The sequence below is a fragment of the Dermacentor albipictus genome, chromosome 1 (assembly GCF_038994185.2).
Source record: "Dermacentor albipictus isolate Rhodes 1998 colony chromosome 1, USDA_Dalb.pri_finalv2, whole genome shotgun sequence".
Lineage (NCBI taxonomy): Eukaryota > Metazoa > Arthropoda > Arachnida > Ixodida > Ixodidae > Dermacentor > Dermacentor albipictus.
In genome coordinates this window covers 158,304,809-158,331,317 of record NC_091821.1, presented here as the reverse complement: position 1 = coordinate 158,331,317, position 26,509 = coordinate 158,304,809, and the positions used below count along the sequence as shown (strand labels likewise).

The following is a 26,509-nucleotide window of genomic DNA, read 5'->3' as shown; positions in this document are numbered from 1 at the left end:
ACATGCACTGCGTTAGTGCAACTCGCGCAAAGCTTGCTTTCCTTTGTCTTATGACAAACCGATCTGTCTAACATGCGTAGCGTCTACTTGTTCTGATGACTGACTTACGCCGCAATTTGCTTCTTTTTTTTAACCTCTTTATTTCTGCGTTTAATAGGCGAAGCCTTGCGGCAGAAAAGGGGTGCTCTATGGGGGAGGGGGACAGGTGCTCTCTTCTTCCTCGAGGTGGAGTGGTCCCGAGGTCGGCTCTGCAAAGAGGCGCCCAGGCCCTTCCTTTTCCCTGAAAAGTCCAAAAAAGCACGCCAAAGCTGGAGTCGGTCCTTGGGCCCGATATGCGATGGCGGGTCGAGCCACTCCTGCAGGGTGCCAGGTCGGTCCCCGCCCAGGGAGTGTAGTGTCCTTTCTCAGACCGTGTCAAAGTCAGAGCAGTGTAACTGAGTGAAATCTGACAAATACCTGCCTTACCTTTTATGAATGAAACAAACATATTAATTTTCACAGTGTAGGTGGATGCGAGGTTGTAGCGTCTTTAAACTGTCAGAACTTCAAGTTTAATTACAATCTGGCACCGAAACGCGCGCTTCAAATAATTTAGTTTCTGCTGGCCATGCAGTCACGTTGCTTAATTGGTAATTTAGGTATCTTCTCCAAAGTAGAAAAGATCGTACGTGGACGTGTGCAGACATTTTCATTTAACATGTTATTTTATGCGCTTATTACTTATGTCGATTTTCATGGCTGATCTATAGTATTTTACGGTCTGTCGTACTGTAGCCTGTGGGGATGCGCGACTCTCGCGCGTCCCCTGATGTTTTTCCCGCATAGCGCGTCTCCTGTCATCCCGCTTCGCCGCGTGGCCTGCGTGACGTCCGCGGCGATCAATGTGGTTGAAGCGCAGTCCGAGAGATGGCGCGAGTGTTGCGCTACTAACGCCGCTGACAGGCGAGGTTACTTGGGCGCCGGGAGGAAGGCGCTTGCTCTCTTGGGTTCGAGACAGCAAGCAGCACGGACCTGCCGCGCGTGCAGCGACCCTATTTCCCGGTGGGTCCCGCGAGCGCGCGAGTCGCCGCGCGAGCGCCCGGCGACCCATGCTTCTGCGAGACCGCCTCGCGTGGCCGCCTTCGACCGCGCCACGATTCGCGTGACCATACACGCGAACGACCAGGCGTTAGGATACAGCATGGGGCGAACATATTCGCTCGCCTCCGGTCGCGGTGAGTCGGACTTCTACATTTGTCGCGCGCCCATCGGCATGTTTTGTGGATAGCAACTCGGCTAGCAGGCAGTGATCTATGAAAGGTGCAATAATAATAATATTTGGGGTTTTACGTGCCAAAACCACTTTCTGATTATGAGGCACGCCGTAGTGGAGGACTCCGGAAATTTTGACCACCTGGGGTTCTTTAACGTGCGCCTAAATCTAAGCACACGGGTGTTTTCGCATTTCGCCCCCATCGAAATGCGGCCGCCGTGGCCGGGATTCGATCCCGCGACCTCGTGCTCAGCAGCCCAACACCATAGCCACTGAGCAACCACGGCGGGTTATGAAAGGTGCAATAAATGCCCTTGTGATTGTTTGCACTGCTGTGTTGTCGTTCCTTTGTCCCAAGAGCACGGGAGGAGAACCCCACATCTGGCTGCCCAACGTGGGGCTCTTTGGGCATCGGACGATAGTTTTAACAGTTTTGCTTCGTTCGAGACCTTTGTTTGAACCGAAGCGTAGGCCTAGCGTGAATTTTGATCGCTAGCGTCGGCGGCGTGCTTTCTTGAGCGAGGCGATGGTGGCTGTAGTGTGTTTGAACATGTCAACATGCTAAGCCTTTTCGCAAGTGTTTTTTTAATGGCATCGTCAGTACGAGAGCCACGTGGTCTACATCCTCAGATTCCTGGGAGAGCGAGGCTGAGCGCCCGCGGAGCAGTGGCAAGCCTGATGCGAGTGAGTACGGAAGCCTCGTGGGTGGTCCGAATTTCTTATGTAAATAGCTTCTCCTATCTCTTTGACTCTGATGAAGTCGCGGCTCTGAGAGCTGGGTGGCCGCGGGCCACGGGTGCCACTACGGGCTGACTGGTATTGTGGCCTGGCACCGGGCGCTCCGACACCGTCTGGGACGGTGGGCGCCGTGAACTCGGATGCTGTGTGCACCGAGCGGAGTAGGACCACCTCACAGAGCTGACGTCTCCTCGCAGCTGCCTGTTTTGCGCTCATTTTGGGTGTTGTTTTTGGATGCCGGTTGTTGTCAGGGTAGCGACGCTTTAGGCCTACGGCTTTACGAAGCTGCCTGTCGCGCGTGGAGGGACACAACCTGGTGGACCGTGGCGTTGAGGTGTTGCAATTTGCTTCCCTCATTCTATTTAGCCTCGCACGAATTGAAATTACTCGTTCGACTCATGGAAGCGAGCTTCGTTCACGTGAACTTAGCATCTGAGTAGCTGCCCGATCTTTTGCTAGCCGAGTTGAACATCGTACCACGTGGGCGATGCGCATGCAGAATTCCTCTCCCTTGCACTACTTTAGTGTTCGCCGAGTGTGTTGAGTTTACGCAGCGTGATTGGAGTCACCCCTGGCGTGCTGTCACCTGCACATCGCCTGCGCTGCTGCCCCGGACTACGATCGAGCCACCCCGGGCGATGGTGATGCTGTGGCCAGTTCGGCGCAGCGACTTCGGCGGCCTCCTGTATCCAGCTCGCAACCCTCGGCGGCGGTCACCGACAGCTACGGCGGCTCTTACCAGCAGGGCGCGTCGGCGCGAGCGACGCTTGCTCGTACCGACTACTGCGTCGTCGTCTCCGGAGTCCTGGCCTGGGATCGTGCCGTCGAGGCTGCAAAGCTGCTGCTGTGACCGGCGGACGCCAGTGGTGCACCCAGGGACAATGTCGGCTCGCATGCTATGGAGAGCGTGTGGACATTTCTTCGGCGCGGTCACTGTTACATGTACTACCTTGTCGCGAAGCACGCGTTGATGTGAGACCGAGTGACATGTTTCGCCGGAATATGTAGTGATTTAAGGTTGGGGGGATGTGGGGATGCGCGACTCTCGCGCGTTCCCCGATGTTTTTCCCGCATAGCACGTCTCCTGTACTCCCGCTTCGCCGCGTGGCCTGCGTGACGCCCGCGCGGTCGATGTGGTTGAAGCGCAGTGCGAGAGATGGCGCGAGTGTTGCGCTGCTAACGCCGCCGACAGGCGAGGTTACCTGGGCGCCGAAAGGAAGGCGCTTGCTCTCTTGGGACGCCGACGCCTTGGACCGCCTACACAGCACCTGCCGCATCCCGTGAGTGACCTCGCTTGTCTGACCCACCCAGACAACGTGGCAAGCCTTTTTACTACTTTTTCTGAGAGGACGTCCCTCTGCGAGTGTTCGATATTGCTAATAGCAATAAACGTTGTTACCGTTGACACCGCTGGTTGCCTTATTCGTCCGAACCCGGCGTAACCACGATTCCTGCGCTACGGGTTGGGAGTACCACGGAGCGACTGCGTGGGGCTAGATCCGGAGCTCGCCTTCAGCCCTAGCCGCACGCAGAGTGGAACCCCCACAAGCCATATTGCTTCTTTGAACCGTATTCTGTTCCTTGGGTAAATGTATTCAAATTGTTTTTTTTTTCTTGGCTGTTAGGATGCATTTAATGTGGTGTGTTTGTGAAGTACTTGGGCAGGTCTTTTCTGAGTTCATTGAATATTTTACTCCATTTTTTACGCGATCGGCTGTAGTATTTGACGTCATGAGTCGCAATCAAGCAGGACTTCCCTGCTCCACACAAAGGTGGCTTTTTTTTAAAGCTGAAGTGGGCTGATTTATACGCTCGTATGTACTTTTATAACAGAGAAAGGCAGGCTAGTTGGTGGTCGATATTTGAATGGATAGAGTAACTGTGTAAACGACGACGGGCGAAGAAGGAAACACACTGGACAAGCGCGGGCAAGCGCTTGTGTGTTTCCTTCTTCGTCCGTTGTCATTTGCGCGGTTACACTATGCATTCAAATATACTTTTATGTCGGTGAATAAATGCACCGTGTTCAATATCCCAGCAGTAGCCCCACATTTACTTGAATGCTTTTTCTATATAAACAAATAAATAGTTATGGTATTTTGTTAACTGTTTGGTGGCATGTAGAGCAATTATACTACGCGTTCGAACGATCAACTTTTCCACTACGACCAACCTCCGTATTGCCTGTTGCCACTGAGAAAGTGATGCGCAAAAGCAAAGCCCGCATATAGTCGCGAGAAAAAGTGCGCATATCTCGCCACTACGAGCTGGTCGTGGCAAAGTGGCAGTCGCCACTTTGGGCGATAGTAAAAAAAATGCTGCGATATATATCCGGGTCCGTGTGTATTCTTGCATTTTGTGCAGCGAGAGCTGTAGTGTCGATAAATAGTATGGCATCAATATGGAGGTATTTCATAGTCTTATGAAAAAGTACAAACAATAAAACCAGCCACTTATAGTTACCTCTCCTTAAAAAAGAAACATTGCAACACTGCGAAAGCTATGCGTCGGACAGTGTACAGCGCGATATTTGCTCCTGTGTATGTGTTAAACGTGCGTTTACGCACGTCCTTGTATTCCGAACGAAATTACGTATTCACTAAAGTTTTGATTGATATTGACCTATGCACAATCGAGTTTAGCGCTACTTTACGCTTCATCTATGCTTTTTTCAGTGATCTACGTGTAGAAACTATGACAGGGTGCCAAGAAGTGCACGTATTTATACCAGGTATAGTCATTTTGGGATGCTACATATATAACTGCCGTGTAAGCCGAGAAAATCACCGAAATGTCTTCTTTTAGACATATACAAAACATATTAGCACAGACGTCTTCCATACGTTTACGCGATTTTAAGCCGTCTTCTGACGATGTTTTAAAGATGTCTTAGCAAGATGTCAGCAGAAGACATCTTACCAAGACGTCTCCTAGCGGTCTTTAGCAGAACGTCTTCCAGACATGTGAAAAAAACACGTCTTGTAGCCGTCCTAATAGTTGTAGACGTAGTTTTTTGTTCAGTGGGTTTGTTTCTAAGGATTAGTACTTTCTTCATTCAATACTGAGCCTATGTAAAGAACAGTTTCACAGTTGCAATCAAGAACATCGAACTATTTCTAAGGGCGGATGCAGCCACTGCAAGAAGTCTCTAGCCTCCGCAGCGTTGAACCTTATGTCTGAAACTGAGTATAGGTATATAGTGTTGGTCGGGCCCATCAACTTGCTCAAGGAACCACTGAGACGTCGTGATTTATAGATGGCTTCACTCGCGCGATAACAGTAGCGAGACAGCGGCCTCAAGGAGCTTCCGGTCGCGCGCCTCATCAGACTGCTGCGCCGGAGCACAAAGCGTGTTTTTAAGTTGTTCCACTGTGCGGAAAGTATATTTTGAAGTTTTGAGATAAAAAAACATGCGCATTACGCCTTAATATTAATAGAGAAAATTGCTCGGATAACTTGCCGTAATGTTGACTTGCAAAATTGTGGTTATGCGCAGAGGAAAAGTGTTGAAAATCTGCGGGCTTAGATTTTAACGCACTGCGCCTACTCGATATAGCGACCAATGCTTTTCTTGCTCAGCGGGCTGCATCGGTGAGCAAAACCGGAAGTCGTCCAGGGCCTATGTTTGTAAACAGTGAAAGGGTCTATATGCCGGCCGCGGGAATGGTATCTGGACAAAGCGAATTGACAAGCAATGTGCAGTGCAACCTCAACGTAACGATAAGAGCCATGAAATAGAGCTGTTGCAGATGGCTACGGGAACTGGAAGCCCATGTTGGAGCGCGTTGATGTCTTGGCTCGACGCTGCCGTGCCGTCGTTGTCTATAGACACGATCAGAAGCGAGTTCGTGTATTATGCGTTCGCCTTGGTGAGCCCGACCTCCGATTCGGCCTGCTCGCGTCGGGGCTTCGTGTAACCGAAGTCATTCAAAAGCGGCAAGAACAACCGGGGATGTTCTAATGCATGCGGGTAGGCCTTGTGCCGAGCGATAACTTTATCAGCCGCTTACAAGTGAAATGCGGTCCTCAGAAAAAGGATCGACTGATGAACAATATGCGTGTCTCACTATCCCTATATTCTGTCCTTGGTATCCTCCTCTTTAGGACATTGTCAGAGGGATCTGGGCTCGGCCATCGAAGACATTTCTTATTCGAGACAATTTCCTTGGTAAATTCTTGACATTGCATAATTTTACTTCTTTGATTTTGACAAAAGTTGTTCATGTGCTTTTTATTAGAAAAGACTAAATGTATTTTCTAATTGCATTAGATTTTTGCTGGAACCACCATTGCAGATACGCGCTATATTTAGAGGAAAAGCAACCGATCGACTTTTCGATTCCAAGAAACTGCGCAAGGCTACATAAGAATTCGGTCTTTCTGTAAGTCCGATTAAAAACTACATTAATTTCTGGGACTGTCACTGGCGTGAGCTAGTTTAGGGTCAGCGTATGATTTGGATTTTTTCGCCTACAGTTGCGCTGCCCATCCACCTCCGTCCCGAAAAGGTAGCCGTTCAGAAGCAGCTACACAAGCTCAGCCTGTGACGCTCGAAATGTGAAATTCCATGCGGCCCAATGTTTGCCCGCATTGATGGCTGATTCGTTGGACGTAATTTGAGTGCTACGGATGTCGGAATGCTCCCAGTGGTCTACTTATCTAGACATGGCTTGTCTCTCGCGCGCAGCGATATAATGTTATATCGCGCGCAGCGATATAATGCCGCAGCACTTGCGAAACCGGACCGGCCCTCCAAGCAGCACCAGACTCCACTAGGGCCCTGTTCTGTTCGTCTAAAGAAAAAAAGTTGGTTAGGTGGTGCTTGTAAAGCAGCGCGAAAGCAGACGACGACGAGAAAGCGAGGAGCGACGGCACAAATCGATTCTGATGACTTGGTTCTAAGTGTCAAATACACGGAATACGAAGTGCCGCTATCCGTATTGTCCAACCCTACACTTTTTCGGTTATCCCTAGGTAGCATAAGAGATACATAACGTTTTTATGGCGTTTTTCCGAGATGATAAATACGGTTGAAAGAAGACACGAGTGAGACCACTTCGTTGTCCTCAGGCAGCTCACAGTCTTCAAAACGTCGTATTAATGGATTCAACGTCTCAAACAGATTTCTGACCAAACTCGACGCATTAAAAACGTCGCAAGCAGGATAGCTTAAAAACGAGGGATGAATACGTTTCAGAAACGTTTTCATAAGTCTGGCCGTATCTGTTCAGTTAGCGGGCTGGGTTTGCGACGGCGCCGTTCTTGGCGGGAGAATTCTTCATTTATCAAGCGGCACTCGTGTCAATTGCTGCTGTATTTGCCCTGCATTAGCATGAGTTCGGCTAGGAAAAAGAAGCCTTTTGTAGTGGTGACCTCAAGTTAGAAGGGATGAACGATTGCAAACGAAATTGACACCGCAACAGGCCACGATGCAATGGTGCGCGAGTGCAGTAACATTGAAGCCACTCTTTGTGACGCGAACAACGGCTCCACATCGACTTCCGAGGAGCGCTGCCAGTCAGTAGAGACCATGGGGCTGTTAGTGCTGATTCTGACAGCGCATCCTCTACTTCAATAGCTTTCGCTTTTTCATAAACTTTATCATTTAATTCTTTCTGACGATTTCTTTGAGTGCCTTGCAGTAACTTTTTTGTCATGACCACTAGTGCAAATGTGAAACGATCTATATGTCACTCTCATCGTTTTGCAAATTCATTCATACCCCGCACTATCGTAGAATGAGACAACTTGCGATCGCACGCAGGCACTGAAGGATACGCTGCAAAATTCAAAGAGCTGCTACACACAATGAGTGCAGTGCCCGACCTAATCGATTTTTTTACTTCTTACGCGTTTTTTTTCAGTTTCTTACACAATGAGATGTATCTTAACCGATGGCAAGTTAATCTTTCCCCTGTACCATTTTGTGAGCATTCTCATGCGGTGTATTTATAAGGCTTATTCTATACTACGCATGAATAAAGGGATCGAGTTAAAAGAGCGAACATCACTTTCGATGGCACCGAAGGAAAAAAATTAAATTATGGGGTTTTACGTGCCAAAACCACTTTCTGATTATGAGGCACGCCGTAGTGGAGGACTCCGGAAATTTCGGCCACCTGGGGTTCTTTAACGTGCACCTAAATCTAAGTACACGGGTGTTTTCGCATTTCGCCCCCATCGAAATGCGGCCGCCGTGGCCGGGATTCGATCCCGCGACCTCGTGCTCAGCAGCCTAACACTAGCCACTGAGCAGGCACCGAAGGAATGCAACGGTACATCCCTTACTGTAGGACTGGTGCTCTACAGAAAGTGTTGCGATGAATTCTACGGTGAGCACAATGTATACAAAAACAATGTGCAGAAAGCACCGTCGATGAATGTCAGTACAAGCGAATAGCCCGAACGAGCGAGCGAACGAAAGAACGAGAGAGAGCGGGCGAAATATAGTTGGCGAGAGAGCAAAAGAACAAAGGAACGTGTTCCTTGCACATCAACAGTACTTACGACCGACCACTGACCTCTTAACCAGCATAAAAACAGCCGGAAGCAGTAAGCTATTCGCTTTAATATTCATGGGACTCAACGGTATGGTCTCGGCACGTTTGGGCGCATAGCTTGGTGTGATCACACATGGTCATACGCGCCGATCGTCTAACCACAATGGTGCGGTACTGACGGCGTCCGAAATGAAAGGCCTGCGAAATGCAAAACGGGAACGGCTAGCTCACTGGCTGGTTTGAGTCGGTGCGGCATATTGAGCAAGCGAGCCAGCGCGCGAAAGAACAACGGAAGAGAGGGCGGCGTCTGACTGCGCGACATAATTCACAGTCGATACACAGCAACGCACAACGCGCACGACACGCCGACGCGCACACCAAGCGCTCACACCGCGGCGCTTCAACAGCCTGTCAACACAATCCAACCTTATGCAAGGTGGCCATACGATACCGAGTTCAGATCTGTCACATGACCAAACGTGTGGCGAAGGCTGCAATGGCTGCCATGTGAAGGCGGTCTGTATAGTTCCGCAATTCTGCTCGTTTGGGCAGTCGTGCGTTTCTCACTGTTTTCGGTAGCGCTGTCCGTTGTGAAGCAAGTATTGTGTTTTGTTGTCTTACGTCGCACTGCGTGTGCACCGATTTGTTTGTATGATTTTATTTTGGAGAGCAGCTGAGCTGGTGGCCAAGGCTGCCCGGTGCTGTCCCACCAATATACCATCATTGCTGTCCAGCAATATGCTGTCCCATCATTTTGCTGTCCCATCAATATGCGGTAGCGCAGCTACCGCTGCTCGCCCCGGGAAACCAGGTATGGATAAAAGACAGCAAAATTCCAGCAAAAGTGTTGAGTCGGGCCATGCGGCCTCGGTCTTATCGGGTGGGGACAGACGACGGGGTTGAACTAGAGAGAAACAGACGCGCGTTGGTCCGGTACAGCGAGCGAACCGGCGTGCATGACCCATTCTATGACTTTCCTGCGACTACGGGCGCTGCAGGCCAATCTGAGGAAAACAAGGCCTCGGCAGAGCCTTCTGTGCTTAATTCAACGCCGGCTGCTGCCTCATGAGGACGGGAGACCCGGTGGTTATATGACACGCTACGGTCGAGAAATAAGGCCGCCACAGCGATATGGCTACACTTGAGTGCTGTATACTCATCCTATTTGTACGTTTCATACTGTTTGGTTGTTTTGTGGTTCATTTGTTTCTGAAAGTATTCTGGGGCCGAGGTGATACCGAACGGCAGTCGCTGGAAGCAGTACCTACCAAAGGGGGTGATAAATGTTGTTAGTTCTTGACTTTCTTTCGCCAACTTAACCTGGTGAAATCCTGAATTGGCATCTAATTTCGAAAAGTATGTGGCTCCCGCAAATTGCCCCAGTGCGTCGTCTACGGTCGGCAAGACAAACCGTTCACGTAGGACGCTCTTGTTTAGCTGGGTTAGATCCACACAAATTCGAACTTCCCCACTTGGTTTGACTACTCGAACCATTCCTGCACACCATGTAGTTGGGCCATCTACCTTACGAATGACATTGCTTTTGACCATTTTCGCCAACTCTAGTTTGATGAGGTTCTTTAACGGGATGGGTACCCGCCGCGGCACGAAAATTGCAAAGGGGACGGCGCCCTCTTTCATGCGAATGGTGTATTCGCCTGACATCATGCCCAGTCCAGAGAAGAGCTGCGGATACATGTGCTCAAACTGTTTATCATCAACCACATCAAGAAATTTGACAACACCAAGTGCTTCAATGGCTGGGCGCCCCAATAGGACACACTGTAGCGACTCTACAACATACAGTGTTTGTCGCGTTGTTTTGCCTTTCCAAACAATATCTGCTGAACAACCATTCACTTCGAGGCGCTGATTCGCAGCGCTTCTCAACACCGCTTGTGACCTGTCTATACGAGGCGGTACACCGGGGAAATAGGGCGGAACAACAGTGACTTCGGCTCCTGAATCAATTTTTGCACTTACACGTACACGATTGATAGACACTTCCGCGTATCTGGCATTTGAGCTGTTCAGTGTACCAACAAAAAAGTTTTGTCCATCGCCTTCTAGCATAGACACGCCCACCTGGTTGTTTTCTGTTCTCTTGTGACACGCCACGGCGAAATGTCCCTTGATACCACAGTGGTCACGCCGTGCTGACCGTGCAGGGCACCGGGCTCTCGGGTGGCTCGACCGTCCGCAGAACTGGCACGCCTGCGTTCGCCGCTGTGCTGTGGCGCCAGGCTCCCAGTTGTTCGTCGGACTACGTCAAGTTCGCCTGTATTCGCCTCGTTGCTGACGGCCCGGTGTTCCAGTTGCTGTCGGTGAACTGTTTCCTTGAGCCTAGCCCTCGCCAGAGCGGTCGCTAGCGTAAGGGTGGCATCCATCTGGAGCGCTTCCGACAGCTGCGCGTCCTCGAGGCCAACCACAAATCTGTCGCGGATCATTCGATCCCGGAATTCTGCAAATTCACAGCGGTCTGCAAGCTCGTGCAGGGCTGTCACAATTTGTCCGCACTTTCCCCGGGTTCTTGCTTTCGTCGATGGAAATTTGCGCTTTCATAGACTATATTCTTCGTGGCCACAAAATGGGCGTCAAACTTTTTCTTCACTATCTCGTAGCTTCGAGACTCCTCTTCGGTAAGGCCGAATGTCTGAAAAATTTTTCTTGCCTGCCTGCCCATGTTGTACAAAAGCGTTCGCACCTGGGCCTCTTCCGTTCTGTCGTTGAGCCCCGACGCGTAGCGGTAGTCGTCGAATGACATAATCCATTCTGGCCATTCGGAAGTCCGGTCGAAGTTGAAGGGTGTCGGTGGCGGGATGGCTGCCGGTGGCGGGGCTGCCGCTGGCGGAGCCGTCATCGCGCAGATCGAACGCCGGGTGAGCGCCGCAAAGACAACTAGGATTGGGAGGTCGATCCCACTTCTGACACCATGTCGTGTCCGCTCCCGGAGCGGTGATGCAATCAAAAGACTGACGCCACTCCGATGTAGCCACGAACCCAAAAAGCCCCGTGTTTATTAGACAGCCGCTTTTTATCCCTTTTGCTCCATGACGTCACAGCCTGCGCACATGAGTGCTGAGTCAGATCAGAGAACCGATAACACTACAAAACCGGGCAGGGCATAGTTCCGCAATTGTGCTCGTGTGGGCACTCGTGTGTTTTTCCCTGTTTTGCTTTGTTTTGCCTTATGTTGTGCTTTGTTCTCTTACTTGGCACTGCATGTGCAGCGATTTCTTTGTATGATTTTAATTTGGAGAGCAGTTGAGTTTTTCATTCGAGAGCACCGAGTGGAAGGCACTAATTTGCTCTTCAAGCTCATTCTCATGTCGCTATGGCTATGTGAGGGCCTTTTCAGTGACATTGTAGTTAAGGCGTTAAGAGCAGTATTAAGATGAAAGTTAAAGACGAAATGTTACTTTTGGGTGCTTGGCATCGGGATCGGTCGTCATGCGTGAAACTAGCAAGTTTCGCAGGATGCGGAGCAAGGCGGAAATGGCAATTCTGCGCATATTGCCAATATCCTCTAGACACCAGTCACTGTGGTATTTCACTCTTCCGTTTAGCAAGAATGTTGCAGACAAGAGAACTGACGTACAAACGGGCTCTTTGTTAATGTTCATCACGAGTATGGTAGCGCAAAACATGAGGTGAAGTGCCTGTCCTGTTTCTGTGCCCTGGCCTACAGCGCACTCGTATAGAATATTGTGTGAACCACACCGTGCTGTTATCGCTTATGATTCAGATTCGATTGTATTTTGGCCCCTTGTATTCCACGTGACTGGTATTTCACGGTCTTAAAAGGAACTTTGTGTCCAATATGAGACGGCCGAATTCGGTTTTCTTCGGCGCGTCGGCATGCTAGCAATATCTTTCGCTGCTTCTAAAACTTTGTCCTTGTTATAGTTTCTGTAGTTCGTGATCGGATACCGCATATACTATGTATAACTCACTAGTGGATACTGCGCTCGTGAGTCGTGAATCCCCTTGGCGTAAAATATCCTGTTACTCCAGGTGTTTGTGACTGGTGCCGGTCTCCGCGCTGCGCGGCCTCGAACTCGGCAGACGCCGAGTTCGTGCGCGTGTCATATGTACGCACGGAGTTTCGGAAGCGCTCGCGCGGTTTTTTCGATTTGTGCGCTCTTCACGCACTTTGTGCAACAGGGCATCCGCTGTACTTGGTCCTTGTGCAACAAATTTTCTAAGCGTACGTCAAACGAAGGAACCCCTTAGGCAATTGGGGATGTCGGTTTGTTAAGTAAGTTGATGGGTAAAAATACCTAGCACTTGCTGCTTAGGGTTCATGTAATATTGCCATGTAATGACGCAGAGAGCTCTCAACATGCCAGTTACGAGCACTCTCTTTAGTGCGCTGGTTTCTGGCTTGGAGAGCGTGCTCTGCCTTCTCTCGCCGATCGGTGCTGCCATACGTGGCAAGCAACTGCCTCAGAAATTCTTCCCATGAAGATAACGCCGCTTCACTGTTCACGTTCCATGTCCTCGCTGAGTCTTCTAACGCGAAGTACACGTTGCAAAGCTTCCGTGCCTCGTCCCAGCCGTTGAAATCTGCGACTCGCTCGAAGTGTTCTCGCCAGTCTTCCACATCTTCGAACGTATCGCCGTGGAAGGACTCGGGCGTGCGTGGTGGGTACACGATGAGCTGAGCGATGCTACCGGGCTGGTCATGGTTGCACCGTCGCTGGTAACTGTTGCCTGCATTGCTGCAGCAATAGGCAGTCCGAACTCGGGCGGGTTTTCTCGGAGGCAGCGGCTTGTTCGCTGGTGCACTGGAGTCAGTTCTCTGGATCCCAATCGCTGAGGGTCGGTGCTCCACTCTCTTACGAACTGGGGACTCAAAATCATACCCCGCACCTCCACCAGAAATGTAGCACTCTTCAATGAAGCACACTAAACAAACTGGTTTATTGTGGGCGAACTTGTACACGCAAACTCAAGCCTAAAGCACTTTCACGCAATTTGCAAGCAAAGTTAACAGGAGCCTATCAACAGTGATCCACGTCTCCACACCGAACACACTTTCACGCGCTCCGAAGACCAGGGGCGACGCCGTGACTTCTCATTGGACGGGGGGACTCGGGCGCTGCCGTGTGCGCGTGCACGAGGGACACGCGCTGTCTCGTCATCCGCGAGCCGTTGCTGGTGCTCTTCTAGTGGCGATGCGATCAGTAATGCCTAGGGGCTTTAGCGATGAGGCGCTTGGAAGGGTAGCTCACGAGAGTGCTTGTAAGTGGTGTGTGGAGCGCTAGCTGTCTCCGGCAATATGGGTTATTTGCACAGCAATTTTAGACTTCTATTGCGGAATGGATTACTGCATGATTAATTGCATATATTTGCCCATACCTGGAAGTCTTGGTTGAAAATGTGATTACAAGGCGACAGTGTGCCAATAAATGCAGCAATATCGGACTAACGCCTGGCATCTTAGCCTGCTGTGTTGAATGGTAGTGAGCAGATGACAGGTGACATAAACCCCACTGGCGTCAACACAGTGCCCCCTGGAAAAAGGGTGGGAGAATACATGGATATACATCGGGGCATCTTCCCTCATCTGCTTTTAAGGACGTCCTCCAAATCGCTTAAGAAATGCAAGCAGTCAGATTGCTAGCACAGGAAGGGCTAGTGAACGGAATTTACATTGTCATTACATAGTTAAAATACTTACTATACTTAATGTGGAATCTACATATTATCTGCCCATTTCGCTGAACAGCTTGTTCAAAACAATTTCCGCAATACATATTTATAGTTAGCATTGGTTATCTTCATTTTTATGATCTAGATACAATGTAGTTGCATATTTTGTGCTCATGTCACTTTCATGAGTCATAACTTTAGCATATCTTTCACCTTGTAGCTCAAGTGTGCTGCTATATGTTTCATTGGAAGCTGCAAAATTTTGAGCGTGAGGCCTGCCCACTTATCTGGTAAGCACGCCAAGTGGGAACACTTAACGTTCAGTGCTACCAAGTGAATAATGAGTGCATACATGTATCAGAGATAGTATGTGGGCAAGTCGTCCTGGTGAAGTCACTGCATCTGCATTAAAAACTTTTCAACTACCAGCGTAGTGCAAAATGTCGTGTCCTCTTCGATGAAATGGAGCACCAGTGCAAATATCTGGGCATACCTGTCCAGTGCAGCAAGTGTGTGTACATTGAAGGCATTTCAAGTACCAGTATGTACGCCAGTGCGATTTCCAGCGGTACTGTAGAGTGCAATGTGGTGTTCTCCCAAGCTGTTCATCAATGGAACTCTGCCTGAACTCTGTGCCAAATGTTTCTGGTTGTAAATGTGAAGGTTAACTGGTAAAGCATTGGCTCGCGGCTACATGTGTGAAATCTTTTTGTCATTCAGAGTGATTTTTACAGTGAAGCTGTTAGCCCCTACTTAGTCGGCATTTTTTGTGTCCGTGCCGTTACCGAAAATGTGGGCCGATCGCGGCGGCAGTGCAGGGCCAGAAGCGATGGCTCATACCCCCGTAAGGCAGAGGCTTCAGCAAAGTGAAGCGCACAGTGCATACATTCTTTGGAAGCAGGGATGCAACATATAGAACAGCGTACCTTTCAATAAAGAACAAGCGCAAAACAAGCATACGAGCGACATAATTCATAAGGTGCGCCCGGTAACCATGCGAAGCACGTAGCGCTCCCCGCATACGTTTCCCGATAGAACTTCCCACGTCGCAAGCTGCCGCAGCGATGGCAGCTTGTGACGTGGGAAGTGATGTCCTCAGCTTTGCGCATATGGAACAACTATCCTAGCACCTGATTTCAATGTTGTTGCAGCACCGCTACAGGCGGGGGCGTGCTTTCTATATTACCATCACTCTAAAGCAGTAAAGCACTGCATACCCCCACAGCAGTTGTACTCGTACTATTAACCAGCTTCACTGGACATCCGCTTTGGCAAAGCTGGGATGGCGAGCCAATTTATTTTATTTACTTTAGGAGACGAGATGTGTGCAAGGTGTAATAATGTATTGATTTGTTTGCAAATTATTCATTGCGACCGTATGCCTGTTTTTGCGAGAGTGGTACGTATGTGTCTTTTGTACAATGCTGTTTATATAAACTGATTCGCATTTATTATGACAATTGCTCCCTTGGTTACTGAAGCGCAGCTTCCTCTGCATTCCAGTAAATTTCCAGGTTTAAAAAAATTAATTACGGGGTTTTACGTGCCAATACCACTATCTGATTATGAGGCGCGCCGTAGGGGGGGCTCCGGTAATGTGGACCACCTGGGGTTCTTTAACGTGCACCTAATCTAAGTACATGGGTGTTTTCGTATTTAGCCACCATCGAAATGCGGCCGCCGCGGCAGGAAAATTTCCAGGTTTATACAATTTTGTAATAATAAGGTTTGCAAATTCATTTCTCGTGTACTAGAGTGCTATTATTATTTTAGTTATGTATAGCGCTACTCAGTTTCTTCGTACTCTGCATTACAGTGCTGCTCACTTGTTACACGAATTTCTTTATTTGAGTATTCTTTGTCATCATTCACGAGATTGTTTTTTAGTTTTAAGGTTCTTTTAATTCTCTCATCATTACTAAATTTGATGTACCGTACAGGCAATATTTTCAAGCTTAACATGTTCCCGTTGTTTGGTTTTTATCACGGGACTGATTTTTGATCCTATATGTCGTTATTCCTTTCTGTGTTCTTTTCAAGCCTCTAGATTATAGGTAACATAGCTTGTAGGCAGATACCATGCGATTAAATCTCGTATTTTCATTCTCCTTCTTGCAGCTGCTGTGATATCAATTCCTAAATAGCTCTAGTCTGTTCAACTGATAGCATGTGCTCTTTACTGCGCAAAATAAGAAACTTCAGCAGACTTCGCGTTCTTGCTGTTCGTCATTATATGCGTACTTACGGATTTCGTTTATGTAGGTTATAGCCATTGTTGATCAATTTCTAGTTCATTAAGAATTGTTTCTGGTAGCTTTAGTGATTATTGATGTCCTTTTAATTCGATTTACCTTGTATTTCTCATATATTTTGCACAGACCTTGCGTAAGTACTATTTTTGCAATACAGTGTTGGTTTGTGACATGCTCGTTTCATGTGCTCTTGGCACAAAAATCCTGGCTTGACCGATTTTCAAGACGCGCCCATTTCTTAGCGGGATGTCATTCCTATTTTGGTTATAAACATTGCTGCTGCATACCAAAAGCGGCAGTGCGAATTCATTTTCGTGGACATGTGGCTTTTCAGGTGACTTGGTCGAGGATGCGTCGTCCTCTATAGGCAACAGTGCTCGGCACTGCGCCAGGAGCTCAGTAGCACTAGTCACCGACGCTTCGACTCATTTGCAAACCGCGAAAACGAGCTTCAGATTTTCGTCAACCTTTCAAGACTACTTCTAGGCCAGCTTTTAGATAACGTCTTGAAAGCGTTTGGAAATCATTAATGAAGAGCTCTGGCAAAGGGATTATTTGTGCATTAGGGAAGCACGGTGTAATGTACACTGTTGTAGCAAAGCTTTACTCATGTATGGCATACTGGTATGACACAACAGAGTTAATTTGTGAGTTCTGACATAGCATTCACTACCTACAGTTAAATTTTGTAAGGCTTGGAGAAACTAATTAGTAGTAGAACTGTGTATGTACACTGGCGCTGAGAAATTGGTTATAATGGTGGCTTATAGGGGACCAGTGCGAAAATGCCCGTTTGTGAGACACCAACTAGCTATTTTACCACGAAGCGCTCCCTGGCCTTAGCCCATATACAAAACACTGGGAGGACTAGAGAGGGTACAGTACATTGGCTTACACTGATCATGCTGAGGTCCCGTCATCCAGCTAGTGCCAATGGACAAGAAGGATGTCCAGCTGTTTACAGAGTGAAAATAACAAAAGAGAGCATCAAGTCAGCTGAAAGACAGATTTGCAATTACAAATGAGGTGACCCACAGGCATTCATTAATAAATGCCAAGCAGTCATGATTGCATGCACTCCCAGATAAAGCACCTACTAGGCTAAAAGTTTTGCTGCTTATTTAGAACAAAACACCAGCGAAATTTTTACAGCAGCAGCCGATTGCATTTGGAATCGCATAGACGAAGTAATATTGTGATTATATTTTTGTTTTGCTATAAAGCGGGAACGCTACAAGGTACATAGTCACTGACATACTCGCGTGCGCACTCAACGCTGCAACCCATGCTAGAACAAAAGGACACAACATAGGGCGAGTTCAGTCTGGTTCAGGATTGCAGCCAGCGCGTCGTCTTCGAATGAACTCCCTTTGGTCGATTCGTGCTACGTTAACCGCAAAGAGTAACAAGCAGAACCCTCGTATAAAAGTAAAGATGACGAACAGCCGCAGGGCAGAAGAGCCCATCCATCAAAAATTGTCGCCGCTAACACCTAAAAATATTCACATTGTTGACGAAAAACGAAGTGCAAAGTATTTCACTTACCGCAAAAAGTGTTATCCGAACTGCGATGTACAAAGACGCATTGAGGACAACGAAGGCAGCGAACGCAGATCCCGCCATTGTGGTAGTAAGCCGTCGGCGAAACACGCAATACAGCCGATGTCACGAAACACTGATGCAAAACACACGGCAAACAGCATCAGCACAGCTGACTCCAGTTATTATCCAGTATAAATGAGCGGAAGGGCTTAGCATGACACACAACTAGCATAACGAACCCACGACCGAGACCACCGAGATATTGCATGCGGCAGTGGCTGTTTTTTCAAACTTCCTGCCTCCCAGTGTTTCCAGCACGGAATGAGATGCTTGGCAAATTTTAGCGTGTCTACTTGACTGCCACCGAAGGGAAGGCACGCGGTGGCCAACGTCGGTGGCTCTGTGACACCGTTGTGGTCATTGCGACACCGGCGTTTTGCTCCTGCTGCTGTCTGTGCCTGCTGCGCGTCGTGTGCGCTCCCCGTATGGAAAACAATAACACGCACGTGTATGTCGAAGCTCTGGTGTGAAATTATTCAACATTAAAGCCAACTTATTATGTTGCTTCCTACGAGTTAGATTTGTTTGTGTCGTCTTTTATTCGTTAACGCCAATGGCCGACGATCACCGCACTTTTAACACGCCGTTTGGCATTTTATACACTTTTAGACAAAAGATCTAAAAAAGTTTTTGAGTTAGACCTTCTGAATGTGTTTACCAGAGTAGACTTTGGTGGCACCAGTAGTGGGTTTTACCGCAGATAGAATATATAGTAGCATATTCAATAAGTGCTGAGGTTATGTTTAGAAGAAATTCTATTTACAGTCTTATTATAGACCAAGATGTCTATAGCCGTTTGTAGCCGTTTCAAGAGGTTTTTAAGAGGTTCCGTGTTTCGTGGGCTGGGTCTGGTTATCCGGATTTATAAAGACGGACATGCAGGATACCCGATTTAAATAACCGGTTAGCCGGATATTCGACTATTTGAACAGGAATATTCGGTGTCGCTGACAGTATATTTGAATGTTAAGTTCAGTAGCATGTACCTCAGTGTCAGTTTAAAATATGTTGTTTATTAGACTACTCAAAATGTGGTCATGACTTTTTCATTTATGTTTAAACTTATGGTTTCTGCGTCTCTTAGTATAATATAAAAAACGGCTACTAGGTTTCTTCTGTTTTCTGTTTTTAAGCCGTTTGTGTTTTAGGCATTCATTTATGGGGTAAGAACGTGAGAAGTTCACAGGAAGCTCGTAGGGCATAGACAAAACAGCCTATCGAAAATAAAAAGCTTCAAAAATTTCTGGGGTGTTTCAGAATAACCCCGGAGCCCCGAGGTTGTCCGTATACATACTGTCACGTGGTGGTGACGTTGAATAACATCTAGCGACACCACGCAGATCTCCTTGAGACTCGTTAAGGGAGTAGTGAAGCGTCTTAATGGGTCGCTACTCAGTAATGCACGCAAAAGCCGTCAGGCCAGTCCCATGTATGACCATACTGTAGGGCCGCATTTCTCACTCACGGCGTTCACACACCGTTCACACACTCGAAGACAGACAGACCTCGATAAACCCTTTCCTTCGCCTTGCCGATTTTTCTTTAGAGTTGCAGGTGGTTTCAATTCGGCAAAAATAGATACCATTTCTATATATAAAGACCAAACTCGACAGAGTGAACGGTATGACACAGCCATGTAGCCGTCTTCTCGCTACCCCTCCCCCCCCCACCACAGAAAACATGCATGTGAATTTAAGAATCTATATATGTGTCACTAACGACAGGAGTTGCGAGCAAGCTCATTACGTAAGCAAAGGCTTTCCTTAACCGCACTTCGCCTGTTGCCGGACAATTAAGCATGCTCAGTGCTGTTTTTATATTCCTATATATAAGCGAATACCTTGTTCCTGAAATTCACTCAACAGAGCACAATGTCCGACACAGCAAGGACAAGCAATCGCTGTTCTTTTGATTTTTTTTATTTATAAGTTTGCCATCGAAGCCACTAACGGTGTGGAAAGTGCTCATTGAGTCATAAAAAAAACTATAATATACTGCTCTTGAATATTTTCTTTGAGTAAAATCTGTAGAAGCGTTAATGCTGTGTTCACGCGAAATGTTCGACTAAAGGAGACATCTAAGCCACTAGCTGAGCCCATCAAGTAGCTTCCTTCTTTCCACGCGCCAATAACTATATAAGGTTAAAATCCAGGGAAAACACGGGGAAGGCGGGAGATGGAAATTCAAGACGATGAGCAACTCGAGCAAAATGTAAAAGCGGGCTCCAACGTTTCGACAAGTGCACTTGTCTCTTTCAAAGTGACATTAAGGGCGACATGTCGCCTTGAAGAAGAGAAGTCCACTTGTCGAAACGTTGGCTCCCGCTTTTATCGTGTTCTCGTTTTGCTCATAAGGTAAAGCACTGGTAAACTGCACGACATCGTGACAAATGTAGAATAGCTTCCGCATCTCCAGATGTCGATGTACGTCCTATTTTATTATCAGGATACATATTAACCAAATTACTGCATACAGCTGTACATAGGTTGCACATATAGGGATAAAAGAGGCATTTCTAGCAACTTAACTAGTCCTACATCCCTAAAGTTTGTAATGCCAGCTTACAAGCGACAGTTTTCATCCCCTAACCTCATTCCCCTGCGTAGGGTAGCAAATGGGGCGTGTGTGTCATTGACATCCCTGCCTTTCCTTCACCTTTCGCTCTCTGTATCTTAAAAGCGTCAGAAATATGCGTATTTCGCAAAATGCACATCACCCGCCGTGGTTGCTCAGTGTCTATGGTGTTGGGCTGCTCAGCACGAGGTCGCGGGATGGAATCTCGGCCGCGGCGGCCGCATTTCGATGGGGGCGAAATGCGAAAACGCCGGTGTACTTAGATTTAGGTGCACGTCAAAGAACCCCAGGTGGTCTAAATTTCCGGAGTCGTCCACTACGGCGTGCCTAATAATCAGAAAGTGCTTTGGCACGTACAATCCCGTAATATATATATATATATATATATATATATATATATATATATATATATATATATATATATATATATATATATATATATATGTATATATATATGTATATGTATATATAAAATTCGAATTATACAAAACTGTACAACAGCACGACGTAGTTTTTTTCAGCGGGGGAAATTATAATCAAGTAAGGAAAACAGCACGTTCAATACAGAACTTTCAGCAGAGTGAGTAGATAAAGCGTACATGCTTTCATTAGTAAGCCTGAACTTATTGAGCGTTTTCGCCAAACAGAGACACTTGAAATCAATTGTTCGTGCGCGGCCGCGGAAGATACTGGGGTTCAGAGTCCCGAGTAGAGCGAGAAGGACTGTATTTTGGGTTAGCTATACTACGCACGTAAGTGCCATTTTTCGCGATTTAGGATCTAAAGAATAGCAGTAGCTGATTATACAGAAGGTTAAATTTTAATACTTTAAATTTATGAACGACTGAGAGGTGCGAGAATTGCTAACCGGATCTGCAATTGAGCGAACAGCTCTCTATTCGTTATAATATTTTGCAGACTAAGTAAATCATTTATTGACTGCTTAGTTCTATTGGCCCAAATTAAGGGACAATGACGTAAGTGTGAAGACAAAACTGCATTATACAAAGGCGTTTATGAGAAAGTGGTAGTATGCCGCTGGTATTTTCTTAATACGAAAATTTTACACATATAGCAATGTAGAAGATTGGTATGGTTGATCGCATTTTATAAATCCTTGAAACAAATAATGTCTAAAGTTTTTACAATGGAAGGAAGTGCAGTTTTGTATCCGGATATCCGAATAACCAGATTTTATTAATCCAACAACCGGTCAGCCTAACCGATTACCCCGAAGTTATCCTATTTATTCGGATTGGAATAATCGGGGGCCAATCGGACCCCAGCAACCGGAAAACCGGTATTGCAGAAAAAACTGCTTCATGGTGCTTCACTGCTGTCCATTGCTCTCGTTCTAAATAAGCTGTTACACCTTCTGCATGCCGCCGGCGCCGCTCACAAGGCAACGTAAAATGAAAGCATAGAGACACGATCTGATCCCCTCTTGCACTCAGTGGGCTTCTTCGATTTTCCACTTCTGGCTACCCGCGGGCTGCCAGAGCCAGCCAGAGCGTCTTCGTTTTTCTCAGGCTGCTCCGCCCACCGTGCTACGCACTTCCGCCGTGCGTTCGTTTTGCTCGCGCTGGACGGTTCTGGCTACCCGCGGGCTGCCAGAACCTGCCAGGACGATTTTGGTCTGGCTGCTCTCTGGAAGTTCTCTGGCTAGCAGACGACTAAAAGAGGCGATGGGCGCTCGCCGCCATCTTTACGGGGACTTCACGGATTTCAACGCGGGCGCTTGAGGACTTAAATTTATCTCGCTCAGCCAACTGTATACGGTCATCTCCGGATTTTCTTACTTCTAGCGTTATCTTTTTAGGTGCTAACGCTCCGTTCCGCATCGCGAAGCGGTGTGATACGAGCCGTGGTGAACCGTTTGAAGCTTTTGTGTGTGTGTGTGTCCCCTGATTGCTTCTTCGCGGTGGTAAACAGCGCGCCGCGCTCTCATGCGTGCATGTTATCTGCATCGTGTTCCACGCAAGGTGTACACGCTGATTCACACATTGCGGTACATCTTGGTTTCGTCTTTCTCTGGTGGCGTTCCTTTTCACATATTTCGCGTATGTATATCTCTCCTTTCTCTGCAGTTAGCGAAGGCTTTGCAGTTAGCCCGTGTTCGCTCCGTCTCTCCGTCGTATGCTTAGGTGGCAGCTCGAAACCGATATGTGTTCGAACTGCAGGCCGTTGATCTAAGAATACACTGACTGCACTCGGTACATTTTGACACACGTACATTGGCTTATTGCTCTCATGATTGCGACCAATGTTGTTTTTCGTGTGAAACGTTTCGCTGGTCACAGGCGACGTGCATTTTCACGCGCCAGCCGCGTCCAGCTCCTTAAATGAGAAGCACCATCAGCGACAACAAACTTTCTGAAATCGAAGCTCAAGCAGGTCGGCGCGAAATTTTATGCGTATGAGACGTACCCGATAACCTGCTTTCTCATGTCTTGTGATGATACAGCGCCAACTCATCAACGTCGCCGGTGGGCGACGTGATCGCTGCGAACAGGGATCTTCCAGCTATCGCTTTCGAGTATACAATCACGATTTCGCGTCTTGTCATCTGCCGCGTCGGAGGTCACCTGTTGCGCTGCGCAAGGCGAGGTTGGCCCAGTACGCGTCCTGCGACGAGTCGCGCGAAATCGCGTGAAAGCGATCGTATTCCTGAATGCAACTATACTTTTTCAAGGCGGCAACGCATAAATGGGCCGACTACGCCGAGCGCGCGTCGGCCTCGACGGGCGCTGCCATGCTGGTAGCATGTTTACATTTGGCCAGCTGTACCGGCGTTCGATTTTGCAAACTTTGGGCAGGTTCGGGTTGTCTTGGGATCCCAGCCCACGTGACTTCCTGTCAGAACCGGAACTAGCTGGCTGCCGTCTGGCTACCAGCGGGCTGCCAGAACTGCGAAAATCGAAGAGGCCCAGTGTTCCTGTCACAGACCGCGCAAGCGGTCGACTTTATGTCGGCCGATGAGACAGAGATGGCGCCACGGAGCGTTTGCCAGCGTGACGCCGGGAAAAAATCGTCTGCTCCCGTGCGAACATAATCGCGCGGTGTAGCGTGGAGCCGCAAAGCGGGGGCAACCGGCACGGCAGACGCACGCTGCACCCGGCTCCGGAACCACGGCCGCTGGGAATAAGCAAGACACGCACGCACCGGCAACAACCCGCGGCTCCGTGTAGACTACGAGATCAGGGTGCACTTCCCGACTGCTGCCGTTGCTCCTGCTGGCCGGATTACGCTTAAGCTGGACATGTCTGCCACCGCCGGATACGACTACGACTACGCGCCAGGTGAGAAGACCCCACGCCGGGGCCCGCATATGGAAGCCACGTGGGCCGCCGCTCTCGTTCGCCGTTGTCGCTGCAACGCGCCGTATGGAACACGGAATATGTCCGGCCCGTTGATGGGGGCGAAGGAGCGATGGCTTTTTCTCCATCAGTGACCGATATGTGGGGCCCTGGGGTGCACACGGTTCTCGCACAGGGGCTTCGCAAAACCACGGCCCTGTTGCCATTTCTCGACCCTTCGCCGCTTGCGTAAGCATGGACCGCGGCGCGAAACTAATCGCGCAGATTGCAAGTCTGTGGTTGGTATGATCTCAACGCGGTTCATTTATATTGCACAGCAATGTTCCACCGTCCCTCTCCTTTTTTTCTTTCGCTCGTTTTTTTTTCCTTTCCATGTAGCCACGCGTAAAGGGTGCTGAATTAAGTTTCTCGCATATCGGCGGAAGTAACACTGGAGGCGACGATCGTGCGCAGTTCGTTGCTTCGAAACGCTCACGACCGAAGCTACAAATACATTTACGTTTTTCTTTTGAAACGCTCAGTTTGTCTGTTCATTTGTCACCTCCGTCTGTCATATACATGGGTATAGCCCGAATGCGCCAAAGTTATTTCCGAAGGCGTCCGAAATGTGTCGGAAAAGTCCGTAGGACTCCATTGGACCACCAAAGTCCAACAGACGTCCAGCAGAGATCCAAACCGGACACTCGAACGTCCCTAGGACAAATGTAAGAAGCCTGTGGATCATTCTTGGATGTCCATGTGATCGCCCCATGCCCGCGAATTGGCGTTCACAGAAACGTCCCACGAACGTCATAATGGGATATTCGGACGCCCAACAGATGTTTAAATATGGGTTATTTTTATTGTACAATCCCGAGTACGTCCTAGGGACATTTTTGTCAGGATGTAGGACGCTTCTGGGACATTCTGTTACCAATTGTCCAGAGGACGTTCCTGGGACATTTGGTTGTGGATTTAGGGTATCCACAGGACGTTTATATTGATTATAAATTAACGTAATAGGGACGTTCCTTATGATGCGCCCTAGCAGTGCAGCAGGCCTGCTGCATTTTGCATACCATTAACAAAGTAAGCTTGGCCTGTTTTTGTGTTGACTTGTGAGGCAATGATGAAAAAGAACTGCATGGCTGTTGAAGATCCATCCCAGTGGTCCAATGAGGCGGCCAAACATTTTTGTCATGCAAAAGCTGAAGTACCAGGAGACAGGCCAGGAATACAGCCCAACGCATCTCAAAGCATGTTAAAGGAAGGCTGCAGTGCAGCTAAGCATTGTGCACATAATTCCCTGATACGCTAAGCTAATATATTACATACAACTTCATAAAAATGCATTAATTCAACACATATAGACATGCAAGCTATACTTTTTTTTGCTAACAGGAACGAAGCTACATAACTAAGTTCTGCAGGCTGCTGAATTATTTGACAATCTCATTAAAAATACGGCATTTATTTCAATAAAACAGTTGCAGGAAGATCACGAGTTCAACTTTCAAATGCACTCAGCAGTTTTCTGTAAAGCCCCTCAATGCAAACAAATAAAACTAAATAATTTCATCATACAAGCTCAGCCATTAGGAGTTACTTATGATGCACTATGGTTAGTAAAAGTGCACATGAATTAAACTGTTTACATGTGCACTTTGGGTGAGAAAATTTAAGACTTCGCAGTGGGGCCACTACGGAAGTTATCACGAGGCTTGCTGTGGGCTCACTTCCGTGGTGGCAGGTACATCAATGCAAAATTTGCTGAACAGTTCAGATATGTTAGTCACTTTAAGTTGCCAGAGCTTTTCCCTAGGCCATATTCAGTAGTTACGCGCGCTAACACGAGTTATGCTAAATATGTTACAACTACATTAGGCATTAACAAAGTTACTTGACACTAGTTCAGTGGTAATATATAGACACAAACAGCTGCTGTATATGATCATCCATTTATAGACCAAATGCGCTATGCACCCATAACAAGTTCTGGTAAAGGTAACCAGAGCAAACATTGACACTTTGATGTAGTGACGAGACCATTTCAGTTGAGCTAATAATTTGCAGATGCACCTCGGCCACTAAAAGAGCCTTAAAAGCCTTCTGCAAGGGTGAGGGGGTACAAAGAAAGTTAGTAGGATGGCTACTGCGGGCTGGCTTACTTCAACAGTTGCAGGCACATGCAATATTTGCTGGACAGTTCACATGTGTCAGCCATGAAGGAAGCTACTCCAGACTTTCTGCGAGGTTGCTTCAGTGGTCGCACACAGTAAAAGTACTAAATATTTGATAGATACACAGGGCATTAATAAAATTACTAAAGGATCACTTAGGCAGTTGCAAACGCGAACATTACTGGAGACTTCACAGATACAAAAGCAGTTACAATACCTTACTTCGACACAAAACCAAACTGATTTCACAGGTACTAAAGTTGCAAGATGCTTGCAGTACTTGAGTGGTAACCAAGACAAATTCACCGTAAGTGTTCACAGGCTCGAAGCAAGTAAACAGAAGCTGTATGGGACCTTTCCGTGGTCGCAAATATTAATGAAGCTGTCACAGGTACCTTGGCGACTACACAATTAACTAAAGGCTTGCAGCATGCTCGCTTCAGCAGTCATGGACAGAAAA

The 26,509-nt window shown here is 47.8% G+C and overlaps 1 protein-coding gene, 1 long non-coding RNA gene and 1 pseudogene across 2 annotated transcripts in view; 1 reads left to right on the top strand and 2 right to left on the bottom strand.

Moving 5' to 3' along the window:
* Window positions 1–151: 151 nt before the first annotated feature.
* On the bottom strand, window positions 152–18,009 carry LOC135910364 (uncharacterized). Its single transcript, XR_010567030.1, has 3 exons — window positions 17,943–18,009; window positions 17,293–17,351; window positions 152–280 (listed from the first exon to the last, which is right to left on the bottom strand). It is a non-coding gene; the product is annotated as an uncharacterized lncRNA (long non-coding RNA).
* LOC139056033 (uncharacterized) lies at window positions 10,184–11,509 on the bottom strand (annotated as a pseudogene).
* A 5,616-nt stretch (window positions 18,010–23,625) lies between the features above and the next one.
* The window catches only part of sbm (L-type amino acid transporter sobremesa), a 136,023-nt gene continuing 133,139 nt past the window's right edge, over window positions 23,626–26,509 (top strand). The window contains exon 1 of the mRNA XM_065442614.1: window positions 23,626–23,872. Coding sequence (XP_065298686.1) covers window positions 23,833–23,872 — 40 coding nt within the window. The 5' untranslated portion in view covers window positions 23,626–23,832. The remainder of the gene's footprint in view (window positions 23,873–26,509) is intronic.